Here is a 22184-nt window from a genome sequence, read left to right as displayed (position 1 = left end):
TGGCTCTCCTTTTTTTTTATGAAACGAATCAAATATTAAAAACTGAATTTGGCTAAAGGTCTACTTTGAATAATACAGCTTAGACGTTAAACATTAAAATCAGATAATTTTAAAAACTTACGAATCCCTCTTTATTTCTAAGATTTAAGTTGCACTTTCTAGCAATGAGCTTGGGCACGACGCCAAGTGCTCCGTAAAGACAAGCCAAATGAAGAGGAGTTTGTCCTTGCTTGTCACGTAGATTAACTTCAGCATCACAAGCAATCAGCATATCAACAGCGTCAGTCATACTACTAGCAGCAGCTAAATGAAGAGGAGTGCGCAGCTGCAAAGAGAAAGAGACAAGGTGAAGGGCAGATCACGACTTCACACCAAAACTACCTCACTCCGTGAAAAATTAAGTCTGTAGGGGCATTCTTCAAATTGCAGCAAAGAAAGTTGCTACAGACCGCAAAAAAAGTGACAGCTCAGAAACACAAAAACGTGTAGAAAAAAAGCAACACTCGTTTAAGATCAATAAATTCCATTGTATCTTCATGACACCCAATTCATGAATAAAACGAAAGTAAATATCAACGTGATGCGTTTGTTACATTATAAAAAGCTGTCAAAAAAGCACACGTCGGATTCTGGCTTGAAGATTAGGGTGTTGAGGGTCATGTTTAGGGTTATTTTGGTCCTTTTAAGTTGGAAAACTACTCTTTCCTTCCATGCAAAAGAATGGCCTTTTCATTTTAACAAAACTATCCGTCTTTTCCTTGTTTACAACGAGCAGATTAACGAGAATGTTCTTAAGAACAAAAAACAGGTCTGTACGGGATTTTACCCTTTGAGGCTAGTTTCTGGTACGATATAAAGGTATTTCAGAATACCTTAAACAGAATTTCCATTTCATCCTTTTTTGGTGTTGTGATTTTTCGGTACAAATTTGTGCTCTGCGGCTCAAAATGGCGTTAATTAGTAATTTATTGAGGCGCAATATATTTATTTATTAAAAACGACACTAGTATTCTTAATAATTCGTTTTAATGAGCCTTGTGCCTGTTTTAAACAACCACTGGCTTGATATCATCAACCCAGAAAAATTATATTCAAATCGTACCATACCTGAAAAGACTATGATACAGCCAAGGGATGCAGCGTTTGCAACTACTTAGCTTGTAGTTTCGAAGGGATGGATCAGACTTAGGACATGCTTGCCGAAGAGTTCCACAGATAGATAATTTTAACCTAATTAGATTTACAGATTTTCAAGCTACACGATGACCAAGCCGTATCTATATAGAATTTATCCCCCAAAATTTCGGAATAAAATAGCCAAGTACCGATGCCTAAGGCGAGTGGCAGAAAATTGTAACTGATTAACTGACAAAATTGGAATCCACAACATCTGAGAAAGGTTTAAAAGGAATTTAATAAGTAGTACTTTTTCTGACTTTGTTTCGAGGGTAGTTTTGTTTCAATCAGCACGAACAGAGTATTGTGTCTTCATTGATGTAAGTGATAAGCGAAAGCTTATCACTTACAAAAAGAAGGGGAGTTTAAGTCCCTCCCAGACGCCGGTGGAATTTTTACTAAGATCAAATATAGCCAATCAGATGTTAAGAACATGAATGATATGTTACCTTGATTACATCTTATAAATACTTTTTGAGACCTTGAGTTTATAGGGCAGTAGTAGGTTATTTTTCCCTCCAAGACATGAGCTATACCGTTTGGGTCAGTATGGACTATCTGATGTTTATTACGCCATTTTATGAATAGATTTACTTTACTTAAGTTTTACTCACCTCTTTATCCGTTGAATTAGGATCAGATCCATGCGCTATTAGCAATCTGATAATGTCAGCATTCCCTTTTATAGCTGCCCAATGCAGAGGAAGTCTACCAAGTTTATCCGCAAAATCCATTGCAGCTCCCTTATTTAACAGCAGCTCTATCATCTAGGAAAAACAATTTTAAATGACGGGCAAAATAATTGAGGATTCCACCACGTTCCACCCTCCTTGACTTACTTATATCCCAAAACAGAGTAATTCAGTGTCAAAGTCACACAAAAATTATGCGATTGATTTCATGAGTTAGTAAGATGGAACACCGAGAACTAGTGCATTACGTGCTCTCGGCAGGATTAAAGGAGCTTGACGACCTTAGAAAATGCAAGATAATCGGATATACCTGACGTCATTTGGTTTTTTATTGGCTACTGTTTTAGCTAAAGTTTAGATTACAGCGCACGTGGTCATGTATGTTTGCAGAAGAAATCCCCCCCCCCTGCTCTGAACTCTCAATATACTTATAGTTTTTCATGCAACTTAAAAATATACCTATTTTTTGCACTTTTCGCATCTAAGATTCCTTCGTAGAATTCTTTCAAAGGGAAACAGTCGATGCTTAAGTCGTGAATCATTACATGATGGAAAAAAAGAGTATTAAAAGTCTGAAACATTGCTTCCCGCCCAAAATGTTTAAAATATTTATAACTAAACTAGGACTTGGAAAATAACATTTGCTAAAAATTTTGAGAGGATACGTCCCAAATAAAAATACTTAGTCAATAATAAAATCAGTTTAGGCTATACTGACTACTTTAACAGTCAAACAATTTTCCGATCAACCTGGTTTTATGATATGTTATCCTTTTCCATTGACAGGTTCAGTCAAATGGCGAAAAAAGGTAGACCTACAAGTTATACTGAAAAACACAATACAATGCAATGTTTAATAAGCACAATTTTACAAGCATATCATTAACAAGGGTACAAACTTAAAAGCCAAAATGATTTTAATGAAAAAACTCATAGCCTAAGATATTCAAAGACTGCTACTTATTTTTTCAGATTAAAATAAATTGAACCAAAACTGTTATTGATTTGCGCTTCCGATAAACCATCTCCTAGAAATAAAGGAATTTGTTTGTATTTATTTTGTTAATATCCTTTATTAATGTTTCTCTCGTTACTCTCCACTACCATATTATCTCTCCAGTTTACATGTCTTTATCATTCTTTTTCATCATTATTTGTGCCTACTTTCATATTTCAATGGATTAGAGCCAAGCTTTTTTTTTTAGGGAAGGTGCTCCTTTGTCTTTGCCATTGTGGAGATAAGATTTTCAATAATTTTTAGTTGAATGGTTTCAGAGGACGACAAGGAATATACCGTCCGTTTACCTATTTCAATAAAGAAAAATTGATCTATAAAAAAATGCAACTATGTCGAATAAAAAACTTATATTCCTGGAAAATTTTGGAATACGCTTTGTTCGGGTATTCACAGTCTTGGCTTAGATATATTTCTTATTTTGAGCATATGAAGATATTGGTAACTGACTTCACCTTAGAATCTCCACAGTTCACGGCATGATGTAAAGGGGATCGACCATCTTTATCCACTATATCCGCTAGTTCCTGGCATGTCTCCAGTAGACGTTCAGCAACTGCGGCAGAATTTGAAGAAACTGCCACATGAAGAGGAGTTACTCCAATCTGATCACGTACCATCACCTGTGCACCGTTGTCAAGCAAAACATTAGTTGTTACCTTGAACAAAAAATGTAACGAAGTAGAAACTTTTAAAAGAGAGATGCTTGAGGAGTTAAGGGGGAACTCAGGCATTGAACAATAGGACACCTTAAATTACTAGACCCCGATTTTCTATCAAAATCAACCAAAAAACATAAGACTGAAACTCGGATGTTGGTGGTTAGAAGCAATAGACAGATTGTAGCTATAGCTAATAATAAACAATATACAAACTAGAATAAGTTCTTATTGGGCATGTTCTCAGGGGTAATTTTTCATATAAGGAAGATAGGTTCAAAGAAAAGATACTTCTCAAGGTATTTTAATTATGTCTTATCAGTCTACAAAGAAATCATAACTATCCTAAATAGTATTAAAAAACGAAAACGTCACAGTTTACTCATTTTTTTTTTATTTGTATGTTTGAAAACATGCAGTATAGACCAATATTAGCACATATTATTCTAGATATAATGTATTCTATGAACAGGGTATTAAAATTTCAAAGTTTACAGTTTCAGTTATTGGCTCGAATTGTTAATAGATGGCAGTGGGATTTTTTGTTATAGCAGTGGTTTCAAATTATCGTTCTACAATGTATAAAGAGGGTGCCTTTGTAGTGCGAAAAATCCTGTAAAGTGATATCTCTGAGATTTTTCCTAGGCAAAACCTATATTTCTATCAATAAGTAAATTTCTCACAGAGAGTTAACTTTGTCAGAGCAAGTCATTTAGGGTGTCAATAAAAATCGTTTAAGAACAATTTTTACTTAGAAACGTTAAGACCTAACATGCATTTAGAAGGGCAAGACTTGGCTGATAAATATCCCTTTTCAATTGTGTTGCGGTTGCATAATTTTTGTTTGTTTATTGTTTTTTCGATGCACCCCATTTCAGTTTACAACAAAGTAGCAAGGTTATAACCTCTACGGTTCTGTGGAAAGTTTGAATACGAAAGCAATTCCTAAATACACCTATTCCTAGGAAACCATAGCACAAAATTCTGTGGTTTTGGGCAATACTACGATACCTACCAAAACATGTATCTTCAATTATCTTTGGCGTAGTCTACCACCCGCCAAGAGCATCGTTTCGAAAGGAATTTGCATTTTACTTATAGTATTCGGTTGACTATATGAGATCCTGATTCCCTTACACTATCATTCAGATCGTGGGCAATTTTAAAGAAGTGAAGGCTAGCTGGCTATCAAGTTCACTTTCACTTAAGTAAGTTGTCAAAGTCTGAACAAGCGGGGAGATAGTACTAGACCTTATCTTTACCAACATTTGGAGTTCTATAATCCCGCTCTAAACTCTCCCCGCTATTGATATGAGTGACCACATTATCGTAATGTGAAAGCCCAGCAGAAAACCCCCTTACAGATCCCAGTCAATTGTTAAGTATCACCCACACACTCAGAAGCCACTCCAGATTTACCGCAAGTGGCTCGCTAGGAAAAATAGGTCGACAACCCTTGCCACAAAAAACGGCAACAATATGATGCAAGATGTCACTGCTCAGTTTTTCCTTGGATATAAGTAATTTTTCTTAAAAAAAAAACAATCCTTGTCAAGTAAAAAAGAAGTCATAGACCACAAACAAGATTAAGGATCTCACTAAATCGACAAATGGGCTCTATAAATAGGTTATAAGGACGAGGCTAAAAAATGCACAATGTCATGCCTTAAAATAAAGAAATCTTAAGAGGAATACGGTGCTGAAGTCGATAATAAGCTCTAGAATTCTAACCCCTCTAAATTCCATCAAAGGTTCCAGGAGATTTTGGAATAAACATGAAAACAGCTGGTAATTCATGAAATTCATGGTATACTTCTGCGCCTGATCAGATCAACCCACATTTTCAAATATGTGTCACACACACCCACCTCTAGGTGAGAAACCAAAAATAGGACCCATTGAACAAATTCCGATCATTTGCCCAGCAGAAGTATACGAGAAGCTCAAACGCCTAAAACCAGGATGAGTCATTACGTCCTAGAAATTGCTATTGAGTTGATAGTAATTACTCTGAGGATCTTGGTCCTAATTTGACTGGCTGTTTCAATCAACACCTAATATACGGCACATGTCCGGACTGCTTCAAGACAACTTCTATGACTCCTGTTTCTCAGGTAAAAAAAAAAAAAAAAAAAAACTGTCGCCCAATGATTTGCGTCCAATTTCAAAAACCCATGCCTCTCCGAAGTATTCGAGGGCTTTATTTTCAAGAATCTATTTGAAGATATCGAAGCTAATTTCGATCCTCGTTAATTTGGTTTAAAGCCTGGACATAATTGGACAGTTTTGAAATTAGGCCTGGACAGTCTTGATTCAGAGCGTGCGCTTTAAGCACCTCATTTTCGGATAAAACATTGATAAAAATTCGGACAAAAACTTTGAACTTTCTGAGTGATTTCCCTATGAACATTTAGTTGAGGATTTTAATTTTTAATCGGATTATTTTGTTTGCTTCTTTCAACAGTTACGAATTTCCTTGGGAACGTTCGTTTTAGCTTATTGTTGCTGATGCGTATTCGTGAACTGAAGATTTATTATCTTTTTCGGTGAATAAAAAAAAAATCATAAAAATAGTCAAAATTGAGCAAAATTCAACCTTTGTTTCTGCTTAAATCGCACTAACACTGCCGTGCGGATTTCTTGGGCAGCAAGCAGAAGAGGGGAGGGAACTTGGCGGAAGCGCTGTAGGTACCCGACTGTTTTAATTAGCCTAAAATTGCTGGAAACAGGTGAGCAGGTCTCAACGGTTCCCTTGCTCCTGGTTATCTGTACGGCTAATTTTAAACATCAGTATTCATATACCCCATTTATCTTGATTCCTGGATTCTGAGCCATTTCTTTCTAATACGTGAGTAGAGGGGGAGGTGCTACTCCCGCGATTCACCCCTGCTGCCACCTATAACTTTTTTGCACTCCAAATAAGGGCATAGCCTCCCTAGGGAGAACACGTGGTTAATGGGGTCAATGACCTCTTTTTCCAAGGTCGATTTATTTGATGTTTCTATGTGTAATAACTCCGGAACGAAGGTTGGACATGCGCATTGAATTCTAACGGGAACAAGGTTATTGATCTAGCACTCGAGGGGGAAGTGAATTTCCGAGAACTCGATTGCGTAATTGATCGTGAATGCCTTGGTGTCCAGAAATGGTATTTGTTGATGTTGTTGCTCTAAGCAATGTTATGAGTGTTCTGGAAACAGTTAGATCACGTGTTTCCTTCTCAGCCAATTAGTGAGTCGGTTACATCCGCCTTCTCAGCCAATCAGAGGCCAGCTTACAAATAATTTTACCCATTAAATAACAAATCGCCCTTGAGATTTAATATATAATGGGCATGCAAAGTGATTAAATTATCAGAAAGTATTTTGACACCGTGTAAACAACTAAAATGGATAATATTGATGAATTAGAAGCCTTGGCAACTACAATTTACCATGTAAGTTCCGTTTTAGTACATTTTCAAATAAAATTATTTTCCTTGGACATCCTCCAGTATATTCAGCTAAAACATAAATATATTCCTTTACCCCAAACCCCCCCCCAAACCATACGAACATCATTATAATCAATGGAAAACATAAAATATATTCTTTTTACCCTCCCCCATTGTTTTAAAACCAAAATTATAGCAAAAAGAAATAATTTTCTTTCGTTAAATTTATGCAATTTTAAGTGTATATATCCTAGCTAAAAGCGACCATTGACTTCCGTCACTGTTGTTATTAACCTAACCTGGTTTTGACATAATGCTGTACGCGAGGTTAAAATTAGCTATCACCCCTTTTCCTATGTGTTTACGAACGCGGCCGTAAGCCGTAAAACTTACCTTGTTCTACTTAAAAATAACAGAACTACAAGATTTAATTTGAATAAAAAACCATAACCCCCCCCCCGCACTTGAGTACAAAAAAATACTCGCACACATAAATAACTAACATTTAGGTAAATCTATTAAATTTTATTTTTTATATATCCAAGCTAAAAGAGACCATTGACTTCCGTCACTGTTGTTATTAACCCAGCTCTGGTTTTGACACAAGGCTCTCCGGCGCGAGGCCTATAATTAGCTCTGACCCTTTTTCCTATGTGTTTACGAACGCAGCAGCCAAAGTCAAAAGGAACTGTTTCTCCGTCAAAATTAAAACACTTTGAGGCAATTGTAATAATTAGGCGCAGACGCAATGTGCTATTTTGGAGAAGAGAAACAGATTATTTTCAAGCTTTCTTTCGATAAAGTTTGTTTTTTATTCCCGGGAGGGGAGCGTGAATCCAGGTTTTTTTGCTGGGGAGGGGGTTAGCACTTTTAATAGTGGCAAAATAGAAAAGATAATTGTTTCTTACCTTAATTGCTTCTTCATCATTTAGTGATTTTAGCTATAACATTTGAATAAAAGGTAGTAAGATATGGCTTTCACTTGAATAAAGCACCTGATTAACTCGATGAGAGGGTAGACATAGGTTGGGTTAATTTTCCTAAATTTAGGGGGAGAGAATATTAGTTTTTTGCTTGACTAAAATTCAATAATTTTCTAAACAAAATTGTAGTTAATAACTTTCTTTCTGTAAAAAAGGGGCAAATTATTTAGATACTAATTTTTTCTCTTCTTTTTAAGGCCAATTATGAAGAATGCGTGCCCCCTCCTTCCAAGAAAGCCAGAGATGACGAGGCAGCCACCATACAGTCCGGTCAAAAACCGAAAAGAGAATGGGTGGCTTCTTATAATATGGTGAACCCTGCCGGCTCATCTATGCAAGATCGTGAAATAGCCGGCACAGTCGCGCAAGAACATAGCGACGCCGCCCCGTCCACCCTCAAGCACGCACTACCTGGTCCTTCGGGTGCACAAGTCCAGAGGGATTATGCAAATGTAAGCATTTTTTCCTACCATTCTATTTCTTCCAATTTTTAGTCCTTTTCAATCCCAATATAAACATATCTCTGTGAGATATTAACATCATATTAAATATATAAATGTAATTTTTTTTTTGCAAAGAAACCACTCTTTTCTAATATTTGATATAGCTTCGATATCTCATAAATGAATATTTTTAGGTAATTTCTATTAATAATCACTGCCTTTGAAACTCAAAATGCAATTTTTTCTAATCTTTGTTATTTTCTATGCATTCTCCCTCTCTCTTCGCCGATATCTCATAAGCAACTATTTTTCATGGGTAATTTCTAGTCAATTAATGATCACCATTTGAAACTCTAAATCCCCTATTTTTCACAATTGATTATCACAAAGTTTTAAGAGAAGGAACTGAGTGAGATTATTCACATTTATCTATCTGTCACATATGGATCCCGTAATTTACGCAAGGATATTTTAAAATAACTTTCAATCTTACAAACCCTTGCCAATATTTTAGTGATGGGGAAACATTGTTGGCAATATACTGAGTTAACGGTTTACAGCATTCATGTGTACTGTTTTTTCGTCAGAATTTCAGTCTTAGAAGTAGGAACACTGTTTTGGTGGCTTACAATAATTGTGAGCTAATGAAGAGTTCACCGAACCTGCAGAAGGAACTTAAAGAGAACCTTGGACTTCTGCAGTCTAAGCGAATATTTCAACTTTTTGGCGGGCATTACGTAAATGGCTGGGGGCCGCGGTGGGGACCGGGAACTGCTGTGGGGCGAGGTGAGAGAAGCGCCGGGGGATGCGCCCCGGATCAGGGACGTGCCACCGGGATGCGACACGAGTTGGGCAAGCGGCGGGTGAAGCGCCGCGGGCCCGAGAAGCACCACAGGCATGAGACGCATCGTAGGGCGCGTTGCGGGGCCCGAGACGTGCCATGGGGATGCGCGGTGGCTCCAAAAAGCGCCGAAAAAAAAAATTTTAGGAGGGGGAGAGTTAGCACTTTTAATAGTGAAAAAATAGAAATCAAATGAGCAGTGTTTCTTACTCCAGTCTATAACCAGTTCTCTTAGAACTTTAGCGATTTGAGATATAACCATTGTCCTAAATTTAGGGGCGGGGGCGAGACTCGCTGATTGTGGTGGGGGACCGGGTTAGCACCTTTAATAGTGACAAAATAGAAATGAAATTTAATTTAAACACTTTTTTTTTCAGATATAATATTGTTTGGTGTGATTGACACATAATATATTGGTCTGAGATATTCCGCAACTGGCATTATATTCGAAGCAGCTTTCTTACTCCTAGACAATCAACAACGTGAAATTCATTGCTATAAATTGAACATCAGATACAATATATATAATTACGAGAAAAACAGATGGAGTCGAACACTAAATTTTATAAATCGAAAAGGCTTTTACGCTAAAACCATACGACCACATAATGAAAATAGCTATGAAATAAAACATGTACAAGAGGAAATGCAGGAAATATACAGTTATTTCGGTGTGCAAGCTGTTTATGTTAAGGGAAACGTGCAAACTGAGAAACTCTTACTAGAAAAATGTTATAGAAACATATCACTATTCAATTTATACCACTTCAAGAGAAATAAATATTGGCTTTCATTCCCGTGCATGGAAGATGAATCGATACATATTACTCACGGGGTAATAGATACTATTCTTGGCTTGTGCCCAAACATCAGATATCAAAAGCTAAAATGATTCTGCTCATCATATAAAAGGTAGTCAGCTTCTTTTTTTTTAAATATGTCAATATTTTTTTAAAATGTTTTAAATATGTTTAAGCAATAAATATATTAAGACTCAAACGTTTTTATTCTTTATAATAGTCAATCACCAAGAAAATTATAATTTCATATTAAAACTAACATGAAACACACTTTCAAGTTAATCATGTTGGAGAACCCATAAATAGTAAACAATAAAAAAGTAAGTTAACACTAAAATTTTAAAGAATTTTTCTTAAACTATGTTAAGCCTGAGACGTTTTTATTATTTATAATAGTCCTTCGACACGAAAATTATACTTTAAAATTCAAAATGCCAGGGAAAACACATTAAAGTTAAGCATGTTTGAGAACCATAAATAGTAAACCATAAAAAGGTAAGTTAACTTTAAAAGGTTAAAGAATTTTTCTGAAATTATCTTAAGCATGAGACGTTTTAATTCTTGAGTATAGTACATCGCCACGAAAATTAGACTTTCAGATTCAACATGCCAGGGAACACACTTTCAAGTTCATCATGTTGGAGAACCCTAAATAGTCACCACTAAAAAGGTAAGTTAACACTAAAAGGTTAAAGAATTTGTCTGGAATTATACTAAAACTGAGAGATGTTTATTATTTATAATATTCCATAGCCACGAAAAAGAGACTTTCATATTAAAAATTCCAGGGAGCAAACGTTCTAGTTCAACATGTCGGATAACCCTAAATATTTATCCATAAAAAGGCAAATTAACTCTAAAAGGTCAAAGAATTTGTCTGAAATTACACTTTCTGCTCCAGTATGTCAGGAAACACACTTTCAGGTTCAGCATGTAGGATAACCCTAAATGCTCATCCCTAAAAAGGTAAGTTAACCCTACATGGTTAAAGAATTTCTATATTTATATAGAGTTTCAACTAGTTATGGCTAAGTTTGTTAAAGACAAACTTTTTTCTTGAGAAAACACGCAAACTCAGAAAAAAAATGTTCATTGTACATTTAGTAACTACGCTATTAGACTTAAATTAATATATTTTTGAAGATTTTCAACTATATATGGTTAATTTTGATAAAGACAATCTATTTTAATGCAAAAACATACAAACTCAGAAAAAAATTTTCAATTTTACCTTATTACCTACTAAATTATGATTAAATGTAAATATTTATGCAGAGTTTCACCTAGCTATGACTAATTTTGCTAAAGACAAGCTATTTTCTGGCGAAAACACACAAAATCAGACAAAAATTTACAATGTTCATTTAGTACCTACGCACGTAGGCTGAAATGAAGTTATTTGTGCAGAGTTTCAACTAGCTATGGCTAAGTTTGATAAAGACAAGCTATTTTCTTGTGAAAACACACAAAATCAGAACAAATTTTCAATGTTCCTTAAGTACCCATTAAATTAGTCTAAAAATTAAGTTATCTCTGCAGAGTTTCATCTATCTCAGGCTAAGTTTGATAAAGACAATCTATTTTCTTGTGAAAACCCACCAAATCAGAAAAAATTTAATATGGTCCCTTAGTAACTCATCAATTAGACTAAAAATGAATATATATATATAGAGTTTCAAATATATATGGCTTAGTTTAATAAAGATAAGCTATTTTATTATGAAAACACAAAAACTAGGAAAAAATTATCAATGTTTCTTTAGTACCTAAACAAATAGACTAAAAATTAATATATATATGAAGAGTTTCAACTAGCTATGGCTAAGTTTGATAAAGACAAGCTATTTTCTTAAGAAAACACACAAAATCAGAAAAAAATGTTCAATGTTCCTTTAGTACCTACGCAATTACACTAATAATGAATATATTTATGCAGAGTTTCAACTAGCTATGGCTAAGTTATCTAAAGACAAGCTATTTTCTTGTGAAAACACACAAAATCAGAAAAAATGATAAATGTTCCTTTAGTACCAACGCAATTATACTAAAAATGAATATATCTATGCAGAGTGTCAACGAGCTACGGCTAAGATTGCTAAAGACAAGCTATATTCTTGATAAAACCCACAAAATCAGAAAAAATTTACATTATACCTATTTTACATAAGAAATAAGACTAAAAAGTAAGATATTTATACAGAGTTTGAACTATATTTGGCTAAGTCTGTTAAAGACTAGCTGTTCTAGTGATAAAACACAAAACATCAGAAAAATGCTCAATGTTAATTTAGTACCTACGCACATAGAATTAAAAGGAAGATATTTATTTATAACTTAAAATAGCTATGTATAAGTATTATAAAGACAAGATATGATTTGGTTAAAATCCACAAAATCAAAAACATTTCAAATAGAGATTTCTCAAATACTAAAGTATGATTAAAATTATTTATGTATAAAAAGTTTCAACTATCTTTTACTAAGTTTGCTAATGACAATATATTTTATTTAAAAAACACCCAAAATCAGAAAAAATTTTAATTTTTACTCGAGTACAAAATAATTTAGACTATATCTGATGTTATTTATGCAGATTTAAAACTTTCTAAGTATAATTGTAATTAGTACATGCTATTTTCTTGAGAAAAAACAATAACTCAGAAAATATGTTCAAAGTTACTTTAGTAAAATCAAAATTATACTAAAAATTAAGATATCTATTCAGAGTTTCAACTAGCTATGGCTAAGTTTGCTAAAGACAAGCTATTTTCTTTCCAAAACACACAAAATCACGAAATATGTTAAATTTTCCTTTAGTACCTTCACAATTAGTCTAAAAATGAAGTTGTTTATGCGGAGTTTCAACGATCTATGTCTCTGTTTGCTACAGACAAGCTATTTTCGTGCGAAACCCCACATAATCAGAAAAAATAGTAAATGTTCCTCTAGTACCTACACAATTAGGCTAAAAATGAGGGTATTTATTCAGAGTTTTAAATATTTAGGGCTACGTGTGCTAATTAAAAGATCTTTTCTCGCAAAAACACACAAACACAGAAAAATTTTAAACGATACATTGATCACATACGAATTAAGTATCAATTTAAGATGTGTATGTAGAGCTACAACTATATAGGACTAAGTTTGATAAAGACTAGTTATTTTTTTGTAAAAACGCAAACACTCAGATAAAGTGTTAAATATTCCCTTAGTCACTACGCACTTAGGCTTAAATGAATTTATTTTTTAACAGTTTCAACTAGCTATGGCTAATTTTGCGAAATACAATCTATTTTATAGCTGTAACACAAAAACTCAGAAAAAAAAATGTTCAATGGTCCTCTAGTACCTATGCACTTAGGCTGAAAGGAAAATATTAATTAACTGTTTCAACTATGTATGACTGAGTTTGCTAAAGCCAAGCTATTTTCTTGCGAAAACACACAAAATCAGAAAAATATTGTTAGGTTCGGTTAAGTTAGATTAGGTTAGGTTAGCCAATGTACGCGCACATATAGGTTGGGTTAGGTTGGATTAAGTTAGGTTAGGTTAGGTTAGGTTAGGTTAGTTTATGTTAGGTTAGGTTAGGATAGGTTAGATTAAGTTAGGTTAGGATAAGTTAGGTTAGGCTAGGTTAACCTACGTACGCGCGCGTGCGTAGGCTAACCTAGCCTAACCTAACTTAGCCTAACCTAACTTAATCTAACCTATCCTAACCTAACTTAACCTAACATAACATAATCTAACCTAACCTAACTTAACCTAACCTAACTTAATCCAACCTAACCTAACCTATCTGTGTACGGACGGAGGCTAACCTAGCCTAATCTAACTTAACATAACCTAATAATACTTTTTCTGAGTTTGTGTGTTTTCGCAAGAAAATAGCTTGTCTTTAGCAAACTTAGCCATAGCTAGTTGAAACTCTGAATAAATATCTTCATTTCAGCCTAATTGCATAGGTACTATAGTAACATTTAACATTTTTTTTCTGATTTCGTGTGTTTTTTCGAGAAAATAGCTTGTCTTTATCAAAATTATTAATGTCTAGGTGAAACTATGCATAAATATATTCATTTCATAATAAGTGATTGGTTAATCAATGAGAATTGAAAATTTTTTATTGGAGTATATTTTTTCGCACGAAAATTACTTGTCTTTAGCGAACTTAGCAATAGATATTTGAAACCCTTCAAAAATATCTTCTATTTAGCCTAATTTCTTAGGTAATCAAGTAAAAATGAACATTTTTTCTGAGTTTGCGTGGTTTCACAAGAAATTAGCTTTTCATTAGAAAACTTAATCATAGATAGTTGAAAGTCTGAATAAATATCCTCATTTTTATCCTAAGTTCGAAGGTACTCAATGAACATTGTACATTTTTTTTATTATGTGTGTGTTTACTCGAAAATAGCTATTCTTTATCAAACTTAGCCATAGCTAGTTGAAACTCTACATAAATAGAGAAATTCTTTAACCATTTAGGGTTAACTTACCTTTTTAGGGATGAGCATTTAGGGTTCTCCTACATGCTGAACCTGAAAGTGTGTTCCCTGACATACTGGATCTAATACTGGCCATACTGGCCTAATTGTGTAGGTACTAAAGGAACATTGAACATTTTTTCTGATTTTGTGTGTTTTCGCAAGAAAATAGCTTGTCTTTAGCAAACTTAGCCATAGCTAGTTGAAACTCTACATAAATAGAGAAATTCTTTAACCATTTAGGGTTAACTTACCTTTTTAGGGATGAGCATTTAGGGTTCTCCTACATGCTGAACCTGAAAGTGTGTTCCCTGACATACTGGATCTGAAAGTGTAATTTCAGAAAAATTCTTTAACCTTTTTGGTTTAACTTGCCTTTTTATGGATGACTATTTAGGGTTCTCCAACATGATGAAATTTAATGTGTGGTCTCGGGCTTTTTTTATATTACAGTATATTTTTCGTGTCTTTGTAATATTCTAAATAATAAAAACTTCTCAGGTTTAAGATACTTTCTGACAAATTCTTTAACCTTTTAGTTTTAACTTACCTTTGTAGTGTTTACTTTTTCTGGTTCTCCAACATGCTAATCTTGAATGTGTGGTCCCGGAATTGTTTAATCTGACAGTCTAATTTTCATGGATAAGGATTTCTAAAGACTTAACACGTATGAGGCTTAAGAAAGTGTAAAAAAAAGTATTTAAACTTTTAGTGTTAGCTTCCTTGTTTAGGGGTGACTCTTTATGGTTCTCCAACATGCTTAACTTGAAAGTGTGGTTCATGTCAGTTTTAATATGAAACTCTAATTTTCATGGTGATGGAATATTATAAAGAATAAAAACGGTTGAGTATTAATATATTTATTTCTTAAACATATTTAAAACATTTGAAAAAAAATAATGACATATTTAAAAAAAAGAAGATTAAACAATTTGATATGAGGAGGAGCATGTTTTGTAATTTGGATATCTTATGCATTTTTCAATGTCAGGTATCTTTTCCGGTATCCATTGAGCGAAATATCTAACTTTATCTTCTGGGTCATGGACTGAATGCAGGTATTTCTCACATTTGAAGTCTTCTAAATTGAATAATGCTATGTTTTTATCACATTTTTCTAGTAAGAGTTTATCAGTTGGCACGTTTCCCTTAACATAAACAGCTTGCACACCGAAAAAACTGCATATTTCCTGAATTTCCTCCTGTACATGTTTTATTTCATAACTATTTTAATTATTTGGTATTGAGATATGGTCGTAGCATTCATTTAGATTTATACAATTTAGTTTTGGACTCAATATATTTTTCTTGTAATCTTATATATTGCATATGATGTTCAATTTAGATATATTTATTTACCTTCATTTTTTTTCAATGATTAAGAAGTATGATTCAAACATAATGCCAGTTGCGGAATATTTCAGTCCAATATATTCTGTGTCAATCACACTAAACATTATTATATCTGAAAAAAAAGTGTTTAAATTAAATTTCATTTCTATTTTGTCACTATTAAAAGTGCTTCCCCCGTCCCCAACAAAAATCAGGTATTCACGGACACTACCAAAAATTTAGTAAATTTTTTAAACAAAAACTCGATAATTTTCGAAGATATTTTTTTATTCAATTAATTCATAAAACCTTTTATTTTCATTTCTATTTTTTCACTATTAAAATTGCTAACTCCCCCCCTAAAATTTTTTTTTTTCGACGGTGTTAGGAGCCACCGCTCAAACCTAGGGCACTTCTCGGGGCCCGTAATGCGCCCTGCACAGCTTCGCAGGGCTCGGACGCATCTCGGGCCCGTGGCGCGTCCCCCGACGCGTTCTCGACTCGTGTCGCATCCCTGTGGCACTTCCCTGATCCATGGCGCATCCCCCGGTGCTTCTCTAACCTCTCACCCCAGCCGTTCCCGGTCCCCCCCGTGGCTCCCGGCCATTTACATACTGTCCCAAAAAAGTTGAAATATTCGCTTAGACTGCATAAGTCCAAGTTTCTCTCTAATTCCGTTCTACAGGTTCGGTGAACTCTTCATTAGCTCACAATTATTGTAAGCCACCGCGCGAGTGTTCCGATTTCCAAGACCGAACTTCAGACGAGGAAACAGTACAATTAAATGCTGTAAATCGTTAACTCAGTATATTGTCAACAATGTTTCCCCATCACTAAAATATTGGCAAGGGTTTGTAAGATTGAAAGTTATTTTAAAATATCCTTGCGCAAATTACGGGATCCATATGTGACAAATAGATAAATGTGAATAATCTCTCAGTCCCCTTCTCTTGAAACTTTGTGATAATCAATTGTGAAAAATAGGGGATTTTGAGTTTCAAATGGTGAGCATTAATTGAAATTACCCATGAAAAATAGTCGCTTATGAGATAGCAACGAAGAGATAGGGGGAATGCATAGAAAATAGCAAAAATTAGAAAAAATAGCATTTTGAGTTTCAAAGGCAGTGATTATTAATAGAAATTACATAAAAATATTCACTTATTAAATATCGAAGATATAGGAAATATTAGACAAGTTCGTTTACACTGCAAAAAAAAAAAATTACATTTAGATATTTAATATGGTGTTAATATATAAAAGAGATAAGGTTATATTGTGATTGAAAAGTACTAAAAATTTGAAGAAATAGAAAGGTAGGAAAAAATGCTTACATTTGCATAATACCGTCTGGGCTTGGGTGCCCGAAGGACCAGGTAGTGCGTGTTGGAGGGCGGGCGGGGCGGCGTCGCTATGTTCTTGCGCGACTGGGCCGGCTATTTCACGATCTTGCATAGATGAGCCGGCAGGGTTCACCATATTATAAGAAGCCGCCCATTCTCTTTTCGGTTTTTGACCGGACTGTATGGTGGCTGCCTCGTCATCTCTGGCTTTCTTGGAAGGAGGGGGCACGCATTCTTCATAATTTGCCTTAAAAAGAAGAGAAAAAATTAGTATCTAAATAATTTGCCCCTTTTTTACAGAAAGAAAGTTATTAACTACAATTTTGTTTAGAAAAGTATTGCATTTTAGTAAAGCAAAAAACCCATATTCTCTCCCCCTAAATTTAGGAAAATTAACCCACCCTAAGTCTACCCTCTCATTGAGCTAATCAGGTGTTTTATTCAAGCGAAAGCCATATCTTACTACCTTTTATTCAAATGTTATAGCTAAAATCACAAAATGACGAAGAAGCAATTAAGGTAAGAAACAATTATCTTTTCTATTTTGTCACTATTAAAAGTGCTAACGCCCTCCCCAGAAAAAAATCCTGGAGTCACGCTCCCCTCCAGGGACTATAAAAAAACTATATCGTAAGAAAGCTTGAAAATAATCTGTTTCTCTTCTACAAAATAGCACATTGCGTCTGCGCCTAATTATTACAATTGCCTCAAAGTGTTTTAATTTTGACGGAGAAACAGTTCCTTTTGACTTTGGCTGCTGCGTTCGTAAACACATAGGAAAAGGGTGACAGCTAATTTTAACCTCGCGTAGAGCATTATGTCAAAATCAGGTTAGGTTAATAACAACAGTGACGGAAGTCAATGGTCGCTATTTGCTTGGATATATAACACATAAATTTGCAAAAATTTAACGAAATGATAATTATTTCTTTTTGCGAGTTTTGTTTTAAAACAGTGAGGGGGGGGGGGGTTCGGGTTGGCGGGTTAAATAAAAAATTGTATGTATTTAATTTTGAAGGAGAAACAGTTCCTTTTGAATTTGGCTGCCGCGTTCGTAAACACATAGGAAAAGGGGTGATAGCTAATTTTAACCTCGCGTACAGCATTATGTCAAAACCAGGTTAGGTTAATAACAACAGTGACGGAAGTCAATTGTCGCTTTTAGATAGGATATAGACACTTAAAATTGAATAAATTTAACGAAAGAAAATTATTTCTTTTTGCTAGAATTTTGGTTGTAAAACAATGGGGGAGGGTAAAAAGAATATATTTTATGTTTTCCATTGATTATAATGATGTTTGTATGGTTTGGGGGGGGGGCAAAGGAATATATTTATGTTTTAGCTGAATATAGTGGAGGAGGTCCAAGGAAAATAATTTTATTTGAAAATGTACTAAAACAGAACTTACTTGGTAAATTGTAGTTGCCAAGGATTCTAATTCATCAATATTATCCATTTTAGTTGTTTACACGGTGTCAAAATACTTTCTGATAATTTAATCACATTGCATGCCCGTTATATATGAAATCTCAAGGGCGAATTGTTATTTAATGGGTACAATTATTTGTAAGCAGGCCTCGGTTTGGATGAGAAGGAGTATGTAACGGACTCACTAATTGGCTGAGAAGGAAACACGTGATCCAACTGTTTCCAGAACACTCATAACATTGCTTAGAGCAACAACAACAACAAATACCATTTCTGGGCACCAAGGCATTCACGATCAATAACGCAATCGAGTTCTCGGACATTCACTTCCCCCTCGAGTGCTCGATCAATAACCTTGTTCCCGTTAGAATTCAATGCGCATGTGCAACCTTCGTTCCGGAGTTATTACACATAGAAACATCAAATAAATCGACCTTGGAAAAAGAGGTCATTGACCCCATTAACCACGTGTTCTCCCTAGGGAGGCTATGCCCTTATTTGGAGTGCAAAAAAGTTATAGGTGGCAGCAGGGGTGAATCGTGGGAGTAGCACCTCCCCCTCTACTTACGTGACAGCATGGGCTCTACAGAGAAAAGCGAGGCACTTTTTTTACACTCCAATCCTGAACTTTGTGACTCGCACACACTAAGTGTGTAATAAAAGAGATGATGTTGTGGCCAGAGCAGTTCAGTATTATAAGCAGGATACTCCAGTGAATGCCAAAGAAGTAATTTGAACTCTTGCTGGAATGTCGATGCGTGCGACGGCTCACTTGAAGCCCTAGGATATTTTATCAGACTTGATAAAAGCTGTTCGCATTTGTGATAAGAAGAAGGCTTTTCTCTTCAAATTTGTTATCTATGAGTCTGATGAGGCTCCAATTATTTATGGAGAGATAACAGTAACTCATAACAGAATTATTTGAAAAAAACTACGTTTTCTAAAGAGTTAAAGAGGCTGAGTTACAAGGTCGAACCTTAAAACGTACAGGGATTAGGAGGCACAGTTGGGGGCTGCCGCCCCCAAACCCCCGCTTTCGCAGTCTTTAAATAAAAAAAAAAGGTGTTTTAAACTGAAAGTAAGGAGCGACATTAAATCTTAAAACGAACAGAAATTATTCCGTATATGAAAGGGGCTGTGCCCTCCTCAACGCCTCGCAATTTACGCTAAAGTTTTTATTGTTTAAAAAATAGAGTTGTGACAAAGTCAAAATTTAGCGTAAAGAGCGAGGCGTTGAGGAGGGCAAAGCCCCTTTCATATACGGAATAATTTCTGTTCGTTTTAAGATTTAATGTCGCTCCTTACTTTCAGTTTAAAACACTTTTTTTTAAAGGCTGCGAAAGCGGAGGGTTTGGGGGGCGGCAGCCCCCCAACTGTGCCTCCTAATCCCTGTACGTTTTAAGGTTCGACCTTGTAACTCAGCCTCTTTAGCTCTTTAGAAAACGTAGTTTTTTTCAAATAATTTCTGCACGTTTTTGTACAGTTTATTACTTATTATTGCTTGAATAACTGTTAGCTGCTTTGACAGCTTGCGGGCTTGCGGGCTCTTATAGGAAAACGATAAGAGCCCGCTTATAGCGGGTTCTTATAGGAAAACGAGGTTTTTCGTAAATGTAAATTCGGGGGATAATTTTTTCGGTCTGAAAATATCAAAAGGCCCTAACAGGTCGATTTCTGCTTCGAATGAGTCCTCTTTGACCCGGATCAGTTGCCAACTGTGGCCTGTAGGCGTGGCTAAGAAAATTTTTTTTTTTTGAACTTTAAGTGGCTATATTTGGTTTTTGGAAAACAGGGAAGGAGGGATCGGATTGAGCTGAAATTTCGAGGATAAGCTCCCGGGCCCGAGCAAAGCCTAAACTCTAAATTTCAGCCCAATCGGACAACGTTAAAGGGGGGCTGTGGTCGGAGGGTCAAAACTTCTGGCCCACTTTTACCCAAGAAGATAAAGTCGAAGGGGGGTGAAATTTTGCACGGGTCTTAGTTTGAGCTTGGGCTCCAAAATGCGATTACCGCTGTCTCTCTGCAACCGCTAGGACCGGATATCGCTTAACATTGTGGTGGGTCGCCTCTTTATAGAGGCACAAGTGTGTCTCCTTGAAAAATGAACTAAGTTTACAGTATTGTTGAATAACTTGAAGCGTATGTGAAATCACTTGCATCACAGGATCTATCAGAAGGGCAGGGTTCAAGTCCCTTCGGACTCCAGTCGTGAAGCCAACCTACTTTGTCATCTTCAAGCATGCCCCAAAAGGACTTGAAAGACTGGCGGAGCGTAGTTAGAGTACTTGTGAGTTCTCGGCGGTCCACTGGGTTAATTGAAAAAACGAACATTTTGTTGCTGTGAAAGTGGGCCAGACCTGTATATTTTCTGTTTATCTACAGAGAGATTATCGTGAGCTGGCGTCTGAGGAGCGATTTAGCAGCACCAGAGCTAAACTCGTGAAAGTCATTCACGATTCCTGTGACAAATATGGCAATGTCATAATAGCCGGTGACTTTAATTGAAGCATGGCCGAAAGTTCTAACACTAGGTCCCAGTTGTTCCCACCTGCTTTACCAGGGTTCCAAACCGTTGAAAGTAAACGCGATTTTATTTATATTTATAGCTTGAGTTTTTTCCTAGACTTTTTTCTCTGATTTAATGGAGCCAGACCAATGACCCAGATTCTACATGATTGATCCATGTCAACACTGGTGTATGCTCTCCCGACCCCTTCCCACTTACCTGTACATTTGAAGTGGACCCAACCCGTAATAGAACGGTCAAAACAAATTGGTTTTACAGTTCTGAATTATGTAATATCGACATTACTGTTTGCATCAGGCTGAGATTAGTAGCGAGGCTTTTAGTTGTGACTTTAGTGTCTTCGATTCCAATTTAATAGCTTATAGAGTAATTGTTCTTAGTAGCAAGTGACATAAAAACTGTTAGGTCTTGTTTATATTTTTGGTTAAGATGTGCCTTTGCCAAAGGCAGGAAATTTTCGAGGACTATATCATAGGTAATTAGAATAATAACTTCAAAGAAACAAAGGTCCGTAAAAATCTTCATCTTATCTGTTTTATTGTTCTTATTTCCACACTAGACAATATTCAATCTAAAATAAAAGTGTCGTTTCAGCTACTTCCAGTTAACTTGGATACTCTTCAAAGTTAAAAACTAATCCGGTTGAATATTTACTGCTTAGAAACCCACGACCTGCGCAGTGCGGAAGCCGTACCTCTCCAGAGGGTTCCTGTCTCTTCAGAAGTACATAGGTGGTCTATGAAACCTGATCTTGCGGTTGCACGTCTCTCATCTAAGTTCTGGTTCGGCTTTTGGAGTGAATGTGGGAAGCCAAGCTCCGGTCATGTATATGATATCATGGTGTTTACAAAGCTCGGGTTTAAGCAAAAGACCAAAGCATAGTTTTTCTGAGAGAAATAGTAATTCTGATGAAATCTGGAAATTTTTAAACAAAAGAAAGCGGGAAGTGATCCCTCGACGCCTATACTCTCAAGTAAAATTCAGTGAAAGGAATATTTTATTACTCTATTTTCACTACCTGTTACT

General features: G+C 35.4%; 1 protein-coding gene across 1 annotated transcript in view; it reads right to left on the bottom strand.

Moving 5' to 3' along the window:
* LOC148951193 (uncharacterized) overlaps window positions 1-22184 on the bottom strand; it is a 188979-nt gene that overhangs the window by 83548 nt on the left and 83247 nt on the right. The window contains exons 3-5 of the mRNA XM_089090706.1: window positions 3339-3542; window positions 1791-1943; window positions 122-325 (exon numbers count right to left, since the gene is read on the bottom strand). Of these exons, the coding sequence (XP_088946832.1) occupies window positions 122-325; window positions 1791-1943; window positions 3339-3542 (561 nt within the window). The remainder of the gene's footprint in view (window positions 1-121; window positions 326-1790; window positions 1944-3338; window positions 3543-22184) is intronic.

This window comes from Artemia sp. Qi Xiang Cuo, chromosome 6 (assembly GCF_049724085.1).
Source record: "Artemia sp. Qi Xiang Cuo chromosome 6, ASM4972408v1, whole genome shotgun sequence".
NCBI lineage: Eukaryota > Metazoa > Arthropoda > Branchiopoda > Anostraca > Artemiidae > Artemia > Artemia sp. Qi Xiang Cuo.
This window is presented reverse-complemented; position numbering and strand designations above follow the sequence as displayed.